This window comes from Lissotriton helveticus, chromosome 10 (genome assembly GCF_964261635.1).
Source record: "Lissotriton helveticus chromosome 10, aLisHel1.1, whole genome shotgun sequence".
Taxonomy (NCBI): domain Eukaryota; kingdom Metazoa; phylum Chordata; class Amphibia; order Caudata; family Salamandridae; genus Lissotriton; species Lissotriton helveticus.
The window spans coordinates 913,676,219-913,689,378 of NC_136071.1; the positions used below are offsets into that span (position 1 = coordinate 913,676,219).

Consider the following 13,160-nt stretch of genomic DNA (forward strand, 5'->3'; position numbering starts at 1 on the left):
GAAAGGCAAATGTCAGGCAGGTATGAATAGGGACTCGATAAGAAGAAGTTCTTAAAGGCCAGCATCTACTATCGTTTCAGTTTCTCGTGCTTCCCTTTGCAATGCACAAGAACCAAAATGATTGGCATTGCGTGCTCAGAGTTGGTTGGGCGTATTTACTAGATGCAGCTGTAGTATTCTTTTCGAAAGTGTAATTTGACATTTCAACCCAGCAATACGGTCTGTTATCTCACTCGACCTGATAGCTGTCCGAGCTTCCACCTCATTATGTTCCTCCAAATATCAAGTGCCAACCTGCACTCTTCAAGTCAAACATTTAAGCCCGCTCTTCCTCGTACCTCTCTCTCCAGCTCAAGTGTAATAATTAAACTAAATCTAGCACATAAATTATCAGACGGAATTGACCACCATAAATGTAAATGTATACTGTAGTGGTTGCATGTTTCTTTAATGAGCAATGGAATTGTACTATGTAATAGAACTTTGTTGGGAAAGTATTCTGGGATTGTAGAATGTCATGATTCATATTACTGTTACCTGTATGATCTGCTGCATGCACTTTTACCTCCTGAAGTACTTGACAATAAATACTCAATCTAACTACCTGGATGTCGTCTTATTGGTGAAGAAGTCACAACAGACTTGGCAACGAGATGGGCACAATGTTTAATCTCAAGTACCACGACGATTTCACCCTTTCTGTGAAATTCAGCTTTAAACTTTCGTTTTCATCTGAACTATAATCGTGAGTAACTCTATGGAATTACTTTTTGATTTCTTCATATTCGTTCGTGGATGATTACAACGTTGTGGCTCCAACGTTCATCGTGTATGAACTTTGTAACCTCAAGACTGTGGTTAAAACGATCACCCTCGCGTGTACATTCACCTTTGACTATTTAAAAAAAAAAAGAGAAAGGAAAGGTCCGAGCGTACATTATTTAAACTGCTTTGAAATAACTTTTGCTGACTCTATCATCATGCTATTCGGTTTCTCAGCGTTGTGTATTTTTAAATAAGAAATAACGCTCACCGAACGCACGAGTCTCTCAGCAGTTTCGAATCACGCAGCAGCGACGCTTTGGAGAACTGAATCCTGCGCGCGCTCACGTGATTCCTTCTACAATTCATCGACGTGTGCAAGCATCATCACGCTCTCCGTGTGTAAGCGTCATCACGCTCTCCACTGCCATCTTGTGGTTGCTAGGACAATACAATCACGGAAACGAGCGTTTTCCTTCAGTTTACAGAGCGCTTTCTTCAGTCTACAGTTGGGTATTTATGACTTTCTTTATCTGAAATTTCGAGCGCTTTTCAACAGAAAACAAATCGGATAGCGCATTACATGAAGTGTAACATTTTTCTTCTTTTCAAGTGCATGCAGCAAGAAATTTATTCTCGAAGCCCATCTGTTTCATTCTCATTTAAGAAGGAAAAAAAACTATTCCATTATTTTCATTATTTTTAGCATATATTCATCTGATTTCGTGACATTGTTGTTTCAAGATGTCTGTGTCAGCGTGAGATCTATTCTAGAAGCTCATTCTTTTATTTTCTTTTTGTGTTCGTGAGGACAGTTATGGTTATTTTCAGCTTTTCAGCATATATTTCGTGACATTCTTTATACACTTTCATTAATATTGATCTATTGAGGATCCATGGAGAGATTACTGTGTAGCTGGTGTGTTTGATGATGTTCCTGGCCTTTCTAAACAAGTTTGGCAGAAGGAATACCATGATGACACAATTTTACATGCAGTCAAGGACAAAAGCGGTAATGGATGGTCAAACGAAGCTAAGGTTGATCCAAAATTGAGGCCATTTTGGGAGGTGCGAGATGATTTGAGTGTAGAAATGGATTTTGTTTGCAGGGGAGGAAGGATTGTACCTCCTTCAAGCATAAGAGACAAGATTATTGATGTAGGCCATGAAGGGCATCCAGGAATCTCTCGTACCAAGAGAAACATAAAGGTCTTGTATTGGTGGCCGAAGATTGACATTGATATAGAGAGAAGAATTTGTGAATGTTTCAGTTGTGAAAGTGCAGACATAACCCAGAAGACTTTAAATCCTCCGTTGTAGTTAGTTAAGAAATGTGAATTTGCTCCATGCTACAATGATTTAACCTCTGACTGGGTAGTTGGGCATACCAGAAACAGGTCCTTACAGGACAAGTTATGGGTTAACTGTCTTAGAGATTCCATTGCCTTTGTTGAAAAGACAGGATTGTCTAATCCGTGTTCTAAAGCTATGTTATCGCAAGGTAACAAGACGTCAGGAGAAACGGTAAGAAAAGGGGTAGAAGAGGGAACGAGGTATAAGAGTCTTGGAACCGATATGTTTGAGGAAGTGAAAACTGGTTTCCATGTTAGAAGAAGATTTAGGAGTAGTGGGGAAGGGGAGTTTAGCAACTTAATTTGTGTTAGATGTGGTGATTATGCTCATGCGGTTTCCTTTGAAAAATGTCCTGCTAGTTCTACCAAGTGCTGGGAGTGCGGATTGAGTGGACACTTTTCGCGAATGTGCAACAGAAAGAACAAGAACGTATTAAACAAAAAAGAGGTGCATATTCGACATAAGGGTGATTTTTCTACATCAAGGTGGGACAAAGTGAATTTAGGTGCCTCTAATTTCTCATCATTTAATCCTTTTTGTGATATTTCTTTGAGTGGAATTACATTACGATTGACGGTAGATTCAGGTTCACCGTTTACTGTGGTGCCACTAGAGATGTGGAAAAGTCACTTTGTGGACAAAATAGGAGGGTGGTTAGAAACCGATGATGTTAATGCCGAAAGTTTTACAGGAGGGAGCGTTGATATTCTAGGGTTTAGAACCCTTGTGTTTCGTTTTAAGGGAAAGCATGCTAAGGGAAAATTGTATGTTGCAAGAAATGGTCCACCGGTATTAGGGTGGAAGGACCTAAAGTTATTGAACATCAGCCGCTGAAATTTCGCAGAGGTTAAGGTCGAACCTTTGTAGCCACCTTTCTCAGGTCTTTATCTTCAAAAATTCTGGTGATGGGCATGGATACATTTAGCTATATATTCCTTTAAGAGAAGTTTTGTCCATTTCTCGTTGTTTTGGTTGCTGGAAGCAACTCACTTAATTATAATACTAAATAAGGGAAATGTATCCTGATCTTCAACTAGAATAAACAAGATGTCTACAAGTTTTCGTTTATAATGTACAGTGTGTTCCTAGCTTATTAGTAGGCATTCTTTGCCGCTTATGGGAATTATCCAGGAACCAAAGCATATTTAGTGTGTTGATGCAGTATTTGAAGATACTATGCTTGTCTGAACTTATATGCAGATGTTATATGTTATGTACAATTTCTAGCAAATTTCTGGGATGGTATTAAAAGATTAAGAAGAAGAAGAGATATATGTTCTAACAAAAAAAAAAAAAAATGGTTAAAAATGTTGAACTTAGTCCCAAAATGTAAGTATTCCAGGAATCTCTTGGACCGATAGAGGTATTAAAACATATTGATATGAGCATAGTTTGACATGTAAGTGTGTTTAATGTGATAAAAAATTTTTTTTTAAAAAAAATCCACTGTCTACGTAGGTAGTGAACTAAAATGTTTTGCTTTACACTAACCCTGGAGGAGTTCTATGGATGAAAGACTACACTACTACTACTACTACTACAATACTTGTAGAAAATATTTGTAGTGTAAAAGGAAGATATTGCTAATTTGGAAAGAAATTAGGTTTCTACACATAATTCTATTTCTTGGGGTTACACGGTGAGCAGGGTTGTGAGGATTTTTTTTTCAGCGAAGTTAGGCGAAGAATAAAGAGTTTTAATTTTTTATTTTATATATATATAGCAAACATGGTACTAAGGCCTAAGCATCGCAAAGGTTATGAAGAATACTGTTCTTAGCTTAAGTTATATAACTAGAGTAGAGGCTAATTTTGATTCAGAAGATGTGTAGTATAGTGGTAGAGAGTTATAATGATTATTTGTTTTTGTTTTCAAATTTTAAGGAAGGGGATGTGCAGGGTGTGGCAGTTAGCCTGGTCTATTTATCCCTTCTTTTAGTTCCACGCATGTTTCAGAAATTCCTGCAGATCAAATTACCCAGGTTCTTTCTGCAGATGAGATACGCTATGCCCGAGTGACAAACTCAAGCAGTTCAGCGTTTGTAAATATTTATTGTTTATTTGTTTCATCTAGTTTTATAAAGAAGGGGGCTGTGTAGTGGTTGCACGTTTCTTTAATGAGCAATGGAATTGTACTATGTAATAGAACTTTGTTGGGAAAGTATTCTGGGATTGTAGAATGTCATGATTCATATTACTGTTACCTGTATGATCTGCTGCATGCACTTTTACCTCCTGAAGTACTTGACAATAAATACTCAATCTAACTACCTGGATGTCGTCTTATTGGTGAAGAAGTCACAACATATACCCATACAATTTCGCTTGAGCTCAAAGGCATCCTGGCTAACTCTCTCTGAACTCTGACACAGCCACGTTTTTAACGTTTAAGTGGTATGCCTCAACTCAACAGATTAATTACGTAGGAGGCTACAATGAATACTATTTTGGATATTCCGTTGTAGAAACTAAAGAAGGACCTAGTTTCAACCTCTCCGGTTTCTGTAACCACTAGAGATATGCGCGTGTAATCTTTCGGCCATTACAGAACAACAGCTTCAAGATGGAGCAAAGAGAAACTTGTAGTTACCAACAAAATGTGTGTGATTTCTTTCTTTCCGAGACTCAATTGTTTGATTAATTCATTCAAGTAGCTTTTTTGACCTGACAGTTTATTTTGATTCAAAATAATGTCAATTGAAAGTTACTAGAATGCTCAACGCTCTTTTAATGGAAATTAATTTCTAAATTTTTTACTGGTTTTCTGTTATATCCTTAGCGAGGACTTCAGCAATTCATAAATGCCACTATTGTCTGTATTCCTTAGTCACGGCTTGTGAGGTTGTGCATGCGTATCCCCGCTCAGCCGTTTTAAAGCTCCTCCCCTCTAGCTTTACTTTGCAGCAATCTGTTTCGACAATTGCCGTAAAGCAACGTTCTCCTACCTTTTACATTGCCCTCGTTCTTCCTTCGGTCTTTGGGACCTCTGCTGCCATCTGACCTTTAGGTAGAACAATGGCGAAGATGGGCAAAGACACGAAAGAGCGTCTGCAGCAGGTCTTCAAGTGTGGCCAGTTTGTTATTCGCTGGGGGTTTATCCCTGCCGTCCTGTATCTAGGTCAGTAGAAATGAAAATTACACCAGCATGTTAGTATATTTCGAACCTTGGAAAGATGCGAAAGATGCACTCTGGGTATTGTAGTCCTGATTTTATAATGGTTAAGTATTACTACAAGACGCACAATGCAAAGATAATTCGTACTATCTGAGCTACTGACAACTTGAGTGCTCTGGTTAAATGCGCGATTTAAAAAGAAAGAAGTTTCCCACCCACACAGTAAACACACTGTAAGAGTGTTTGGCGGAACTCAGATGTAAACACCTCACTAACAGGCCCGGTTCTAGCGGGCTGCAAAAATGAGCCTGGCTCACCCAAACAGGAGCTTTGGCCCTCACTGTGTGTACTTGAAGCAGGCATGCAACGCACACATCGTGTGTGTCAGCCCTGACCAAGACAGCTTCCCGGGTTCACACACACACAGACAGTTTTAGAGATTATCGAAGCCGCACCCGAGTACTTCACAGGACTTTAAAAGACTATTTAAATGTTAACGAGGCTGTGTTGTGTTTTCACCTCTTCATCGCCACATGGCAAAGGCCACAAATCCTTTCTTTGACAACGGTAACCTTTGCCTACTGTTGTTCTGCGTGGATATTTATTTTTTTTAAAGAATTTTGTTTATTCCTATTCACCTTTCCTGACCCTTGCAGCTGCTTATCACACCAGGCTGTGACACACAAATTGACTAACAGAGTCGTAGAAGAGAATGTGTCACTATTTGTTTTCCCTTTTAAATCTGCACAGGCCCAGCAGGACACATACTTTGTGAGTGCTTGATTTAAACAGTTTTTATCATGATCATGGCCGATGCAGGACAACAATAAGACAATACAAAATGCCCAGATAACACTGGTGATTAATTATCCTACTGGAGAGCAATCATTTGTCTGTTGGTAGTTTTTAAATGCAGATGAACTGTATTTTATGTGGATAGCTCTGTGGGTTACTGTCTTTGTCACAGAGATCCTTGTGCTACTTTCAGTTCAGAAGTTACAATCTTAACATAGGACAGCAACCAATGAATTGTCATCAAAGAGCTACACACAAACAAGAATGGTATAGTTAGACTTCCTCAGTCTTTCATTATTCTAATGTTGTTAAAATGAGTATGTTTGGGCAGGTATACATTTTTTTATTCTGTAAAGCTGACCCCATGGAATACTCTTTAAATCCTAAGGTTGTGTTTCCCCAGACCAAACCCTCTTAAAATATACTGCCCACCAGTATGGATGACATGTGATTCCTACACCTTGTAATCCTCATTGGCTAATGTGTCATTCCCTGTAGACTGATTTACATACTTGTATGATTGATTGTCTCTGTATAATGTGTGCATGGTGTAAAGTACTGACACACACTACACTGATATGAGTAGCGCTAAACAACAAATGAAATGCATATGAGAGAGGCGCTACGTAAAGATGAGGGGCACTGCTTGAGGGTAGCAGTGAGGGAATCCGAGGAAGAGGTCATGGGGTGGAGGGGGGTGCTAGGGAGAAATGAGAGGCACTGGTAGAGGGTGGTAGTGAGGGAGTCTGAGGGGGGTGGGCTACAGAAAATGAGGGGCACTGGTGGAGGGTGGCAGTGAGGGAATCCGAGGAGGAGGTCATGAGGGGCTATGGGGAGATGAGGGGCACCTGTGGTATATGTCAGTGAGGAAATCGAGGAGGAGGTCAATAAGGGGGGGCCTTGGGAGGGATGAGGGGCACTGTTGGAAGGTGGTAGTAAAGGTATTTACGGACAAAGAGATTATTGGTGTGGCGCCAAAAAAGACTTTCGCATCCGCGCTGACATGGCCTTTCTGTTTTTGTTGATTTAATTAGCAGTCAGGTCATAAGGGATACTGTGGAACATACTTTAAAGTGCGTGCTATTTATATTTACTGCTATATTCAATGTTTTAAGTTTGAAGGTGATTTTACTACTGTTTTTGATGGGGAAAAATGAAAGTGGAGCCCGATGGTGCCTGATATAGGGATGGGGCCCAAGATCAGCTGTGCGATAAGGTGCACTGGAAAGGAGTAGTGGATAATCAAACCTGTAAGGGAGTGCGTTGCAGAGTCCGGGGTCAGGTGGAGGGAGTAATGAAGAGGGATTCTCCCTGAAGGCTCGCGCAGAGGGAACCCGAAAAGTGTCACTTGCCTGATATTCCCATCTCAGAAACCTCCTCTTCCCATCAAAGGAACATTACATGGAAAAAACACTTTTTGAGAGTGATAATATTTAGAAAGAGATTTGGAAAAGAGTGCGTTTTACTGGGCCTTGTAAGACTAAGAAGAAATAAAGGAGGGCCCTGAAGCAGGTCTGCCTAGACATATACGCGACAAATCGAGCCCGCAGTGGCCCACCCAAATAAATATTCCTGGAGCCGGGCCTGCTCACTAAACAAGCATTTGCAATGCAATCGGTCTTGCATTAGGAAAGTGTGAGCTATTGGAATGGTTAATTGATTTTTTTTTATTTATGTGTTGTTTTAGAAATTAGATACAATAGCTTAAACTTTTGCAAATGTGACAGGTATGTGGAGTGTATGTATGTTTTATAGAATACAGTAAATCTGTGATGTGTAATTATGTGGTACAGAGTGGCTTTATGTTGAGTGCATGTATAATGCATTGAGTATAGTATAAATATGTGGAGTGTAATTTTGTGGTACCGAGTGGTATTATTGTGATAGTATTTATGTTGTATTGAGTAGAGTATAATAATGTGGCTTGTAAGTGTGTGACACTGAGTGGTGTTAGGGGTGTATTTAAGTTTTATTGAGTATAGTGTAAATATGTGGTATGTAATTATGTAGCATATAAATATGTTGCACTGAGTGGTATTGTGTGGAGTGTGTGTTGTATTTAGTAGTATATAATTACGTGACGTGTAATTATGTGGCACTGAGTATTATTTGGTGTGCATGGCGCATTGAGTGCAGTGGTATGATGTAGCATATAATTATGTGGCACTGTGTGGTATGATGTGGAGTGTATTTATTGCATTGAGTTGTGTGTAAACATGAGGTGTGTATTTATGTGGCACTGAGTAGTATTATTTGTAGTGTATGTTGGATTGAGGCAGTGTAATTATGTATTATATCAATATGTTGCATTTAGTGGTATTGTGTGGAGTGTATGTTGCATTCAGTATAGAAAATATGTGGTATGTAATTATGTGGTACTGAGTGGTATTAGGAGTGCATGTTGCATTGAGATCACTGTAATTATGTAGCATATAATTATGTGGGACTGTGTGTGATTATATGTAGTGTATTTATGTTGCATTGAGTAGAGTGTAAGTATGAGGCGTGTAATTGTATGGTACTGAGTGTTATTATGTGTTTTCAAACCGTTATGTACATAAGATGCATATGTATGCACATATGTATGCATGCATTTATATTTGTATTTATATTGTTATGCAGATGTGTGTATATATATATATATATGTATGTACACCGCAGTGTGACTGCGCAGTGTGAGGCATTGCTGTGTGTGTGTGTGTGTGTGTGACAGCGCAGTGTGTGTGTGTGACAGCGCAGTGTGTGTGTGACAGCTCAGGGTGTGAGGCAGCGCATTGTGTGTGAGACAGCGCAGTTGTGTGTGATAGGACAGTGTGAGTGACACACAGCAGTGTGTGTGGCAGCGCAGTGTGTGTGTGTTTGTGGCAGCGCTGTGTGTGTGGCAGCGCTGTGTGTGTGGCAGCGCTGTGTGTGTGGCAGCGCTGTGTGTGTGTGTGGCAGCGCTGTGTGTGTGTGAGGCAGGGCAGTGTGTGTGTGATGCAGCGCAGTGTGTGTGTGAGGCAGGGCAGTGTGTCTCACAGTGCAGTTTGTAACAGCACAGTGTGTGTGTGTGAGGCAGCGCAGTGTGTGTTAGGCAGCGCAGTGTGTGTGTGTGTGAGGCAGCGCAGTGTGTGTGTGTGATGCAGTGCCTGTGTCTCACAGTGCAGTTTGTAACAGCACAGTGTGTGTGTTTATCAAATGAGCAATCACTCAGAAAAAGATATTGAGTGGTCAGTATTGTGAACAGTAGCGAATACAAGTAGAGATGAAACTGAACCGACTAGAAGCGAGACTAATTGAAAAATACCATACAGCAAGGACAGGTCTCAATGATAGAGATGAAATTTGGGTTTCATTACAATAAGGGTATTTCTCTCATTCATACATGCATTATTCGTGTTTTTGATGTCCATTATCATTGAAATAAACTTGAAAAGATTGTGAGAGGTGAAGGCATAACACGGGGCTATAAGGTTAACTATAAGTTTTATATAGATTGATTTGCACTAGTTGTTTATGGTTTAGGGCTATTGGTATTATTATTATTTATTCATTAATTTTTTTAATTTCCTTTTATTAGCAATGAGGACTACCTTGACCTGAGTTTCGATATATTATAAGGAGAGTGGCAGAACAGGTATTGGATGTATAGAAGCGGACTAGTCTTCTTTCTATCGCGGTAGTTAGACCGCCTGTGGGAAAGGGAGTTCCCTTTAGTCCTTCTTTTGTGGTTACTGTGGAAATGTGAAGATTTTAAATATCGCGGTATGAGAGAAGGGGGATTCACTTGGGATCGTAATGGCGGCTCAGGAAAACTTGCAGATTTAACGCACCCAAAAGGTAAATCTGTCCTTCTTGAGGAGACTATAAGATACATACATTCGTCATGATTGGTGACTCAGGAGCCAAATTAGATCGTAATTCTGGCATATTCTGATTTTCAGGTACCTTGTAATTAAGTTACAAATTACCGGTCTGAATCAGTTGGTGAAAGTGTGAGCCGCAAACCTGTTCACGGAGGGTAAGCCTGGGATAGAATTAATCGTTATTGTTAGACCGACTATATGGATACAGACCTTGCAATTGTGATTTATTTTTTGCACTTTACAGTAACGCGAAGTGGTCATAGCCTGGAACTAAGATAGATCTTGACACTGAGACGGCACACGATTGAACGACTCGATGGTATGGAATTTAGTCTGCCTCATTACAGCTTTGATTGATACCATCGCTCCTATGTTTAATCTGTGTTTAGTTAGTTTGGTATCATACTGGTTTGAGTACCGCTTTTTAGACAACTATATGAGTAGATTTGCTCGATTTTGATATTATTTATTTGGTGTTTTCTTACAGTCTTTAATTATTTTGGAGTACTTATACGCTCACAAGCATGTAGGGGTGATTAAATGTTAATATCACTATGCCGTTCCACCTCGAGGAAGCAGAAATAAAGCATATCTATTACAATAACATTTTCTTTGTTGAATGTTTGAAGGTGTATAATTGTGTGTATATATTTAGAATGATATCCCCAATGTGTATATATATAAATATGTAAATATGATATATTTGATTTCCTAGGCAGAACCTTGATTGTCCTAAGTCCTGATGATGCTTGAAATCTTGAAAGGCTGAAACGCGTCGACAGTTTGTTGAAGGCACCTTGACAAAAAAATTTGAATATATAAAATGAACTTAAAGGAGTAGAAAAATGATAGAGGTGAAAAGGATTGTACCTCGGATGCTCATATTTCGTTTTATGGTGACCTTTTTGTTAGGAATGTCTTTTTGTTATAATTGATTGAGAAAGCGTCCTTTTGATACAATTAAGAGCAGATAATCCTAAAAAAGGTTCAAGGATATTTTTGTTAGTACATAAATATGTTTGTTTGTATATTGTATATATATATGTATGAGTTGTGTGTGTATATATATGTGTAAAATAATCAGTAACAAATGATAATTTAAAAAAATGGTTTAATTACTGAAATATATAAACCAACAAGTTGGAATAATCTTTTTGGATTGCTATTTAGTTGAAGGAGTGTAAAAGAAACTCTAGATTTATTTCAAAAAGAATAACCTGAATGAGGAAGAGATAATTTATTGTATCTGTTTCCGGAAATTATTTGTGTTATTGTCCCTTAGGCATCACGTTTATTACTTCAGATATTTTTACCCAGATGCCTGTTGGTTAATTGGGTTTACCCTGTAGTATATAGTGTTTGTGTGAGGCAGCGCAGTGTGTGTGTGAGGCAGCGCAGTGTGTGTGTGAGGCAGTGTAATGAGTCTCAGTGCAATGTGTCTCACAGTGCAGTTTGTGTGTAACAGCGCAGTGTGTGTGTGATAGGGCAGTGTGAGTGACACACAGCAGTGTGTGACTGCGTAGTCTGAGACATTGCTGTGTGTGTGTGAGGCATCGCAGTGTGTGTGTGTGAGGCATCGCAGTGTGTGTGTGTGTGAGGCATCGCAGTGTGTGTGTGTGAGACATCGCAGTGTGTGTGTGTGAGGCATCGCAGTGTGTGTGTGTGTGAGGCATCGCAGTGTGTGTGTGTGTGAGGCATCGCAGTGTGTGTGTGTGTGTGTGAGGCAGCGCAGTGTGTGTGTGTGAGGCAGCGCAGTGTGTGTGTGAGGCAGCGCAGTGTGTGTGTGTGAGGCAGCGCAGTGTGTGTGAGGCAGCGCAGTGTGTGTGAGGCAGCGCAGTGTGTGTGAGGCAGCGCAGTGTGTGTGAGGCAGCGCAGTGTGTGTGAGGCAGCGCAGTGTGTGTGTGTGTGAGGCAGCGCAGTGTGTGTGTGTGTGAGGCAGCGCAGTGTGTGTGTGTGTGTGAGGCAGCGCAGTGTGTGTGTGTGTGTGAGGCAGCGCAGTGTGTGTGTGTGTGTGAGGCAGCGCAGTGTGTGTGTGTGTGTGAGGCAGCGCAGTGTGTGTGTGTGAGGCAGCGCAGTGTGTGTGTGTGAGGCAGCACAGTGTGTGTGTGTGAGGCAGCGCAGTGTGTGAGGCAGCGCAGTGTGTGTGTGTGAGGCAGCGCAGTGTGTGTGTGAGGCAGCGCAGTGTGTGTGAGGCAGCGCAGTGTGTGTGAGGCAGCGCAGTGTGTGTGAGGCAGCGCAGTGTGTGTGAGGCAGCGCAGTGTGTGTGAGGCAGCGCAGTGTGTGTGAGGCAGCGCAGTGTGTGTGAGGCAGCGCAGTGTGTGTGAGGCAGCGCAGTGTGTGTGAGGCAGCGCAGTGTGTGTGAGGCAGCGCAGTGTGTGTGTGTGTGAGGCAGCGCAGTGTGTGTGTGTGTGAGGCAGCGCTGTGTGTGTGTGTGTGTGAGGCAGCGCAGTGTGTGTGTGAGGCAGCGCAGTGTGTGTGTGAGGCAGCGCAGTGTGTGTGTGAGGCAGCGCAGTGTGTGTGTGAGGCAGCGCAGTGTGTGTGTGAGGCAGCGCAGTGTGTGTGTGAGGCAGCGCAGTGTGTGTGTGAGGCAGCGCAGTGTGTGTGTGAGGCAGCGCAGTGTGTGTGTGTGAGGCAGCGCAGTGTGTGTGTGTGTGAGGCAGCGCTGTGTGTGTGTGTGTGAGGCAGCGCAGTGTGTGTGTGAGGCAGCGCAGTGTGTGTGTGAGGCAGCGCAGTGTGTGTGTGAGGCAGCGCAGTGTGTGTGTGAGGCAGCGCAGTGTGTGTGTGAGGAAGCGCGGTGTGTGTGAGGCAGCGCGGTGTGTGTGAGGCAGCGCAGTGTGTGTGAGGCAGCGCAGTGTGTGTGTGTGTGTGTGAGGCAGCGCAGTGTGTGTGAGGCAGCGCAGTGTGTGTGTGTGTGTGTGTGAGGCAGCGCAGTGTGTGTGTGTGTGTGGCAGCGCAGTGTGTGTGTGTGTGTGTGAGGCAGCGCAGTGTGTGTGTGAGGCAGCGCTGTGTGTGTGTGAGGCAGCGCAGTGTGTGTGTGTGTGTGAGGCAGCGCTGTGTGTGTGTGTGTGAGGCAGCGCAGTGTGTGTGTGAGGCAGCGCAGTGTGTGTGTGAGGCAGCGCAGTGTGTGTGTGAGGCAGCGCAGTGTGTGTGTGAGGCAGCGCAGTGTGTGTGTGAGGCAGCGCAGTGTGTGTGTGTGAGGCAGCGCTGTGTGTGTGTGTGTGAGGCAGCGCAGTGTGTGTGTGAGGCAGCGCAGTGTGTGTGTGAGGCAGCGCAGTGTGTGTGTGAGGCAGC

General features: G+C 42.1%; 1 protein-coding gene across 1 annotated transcript in view; it reads left to right on the forward strand.

The window, feature by feature from the left end:
• The first annotated feature begins 5,039 nt into the window (after positions 1 to 5,039).
• Positions 5,040 to 13,160, forward strand: part of TOMM7 (translocase of outer mitochondrial membrane 7) — a 108,808-nt gene continuing 100,687 nt past the window's right edge. Inside the window, exon 1 of the mRNA XM_078664392.1 lies at positions 5,040 to 5,232. Within this exon, the coding sequence (XP_078520518.1) occupies positions 5,130 to 5,232 (103 nt within the window). The 5' untranslated portion in view covers positions 5,040 to 5,129. The remainder of the gene's footprint in view (positions 5,233 to 13,160) is intronic.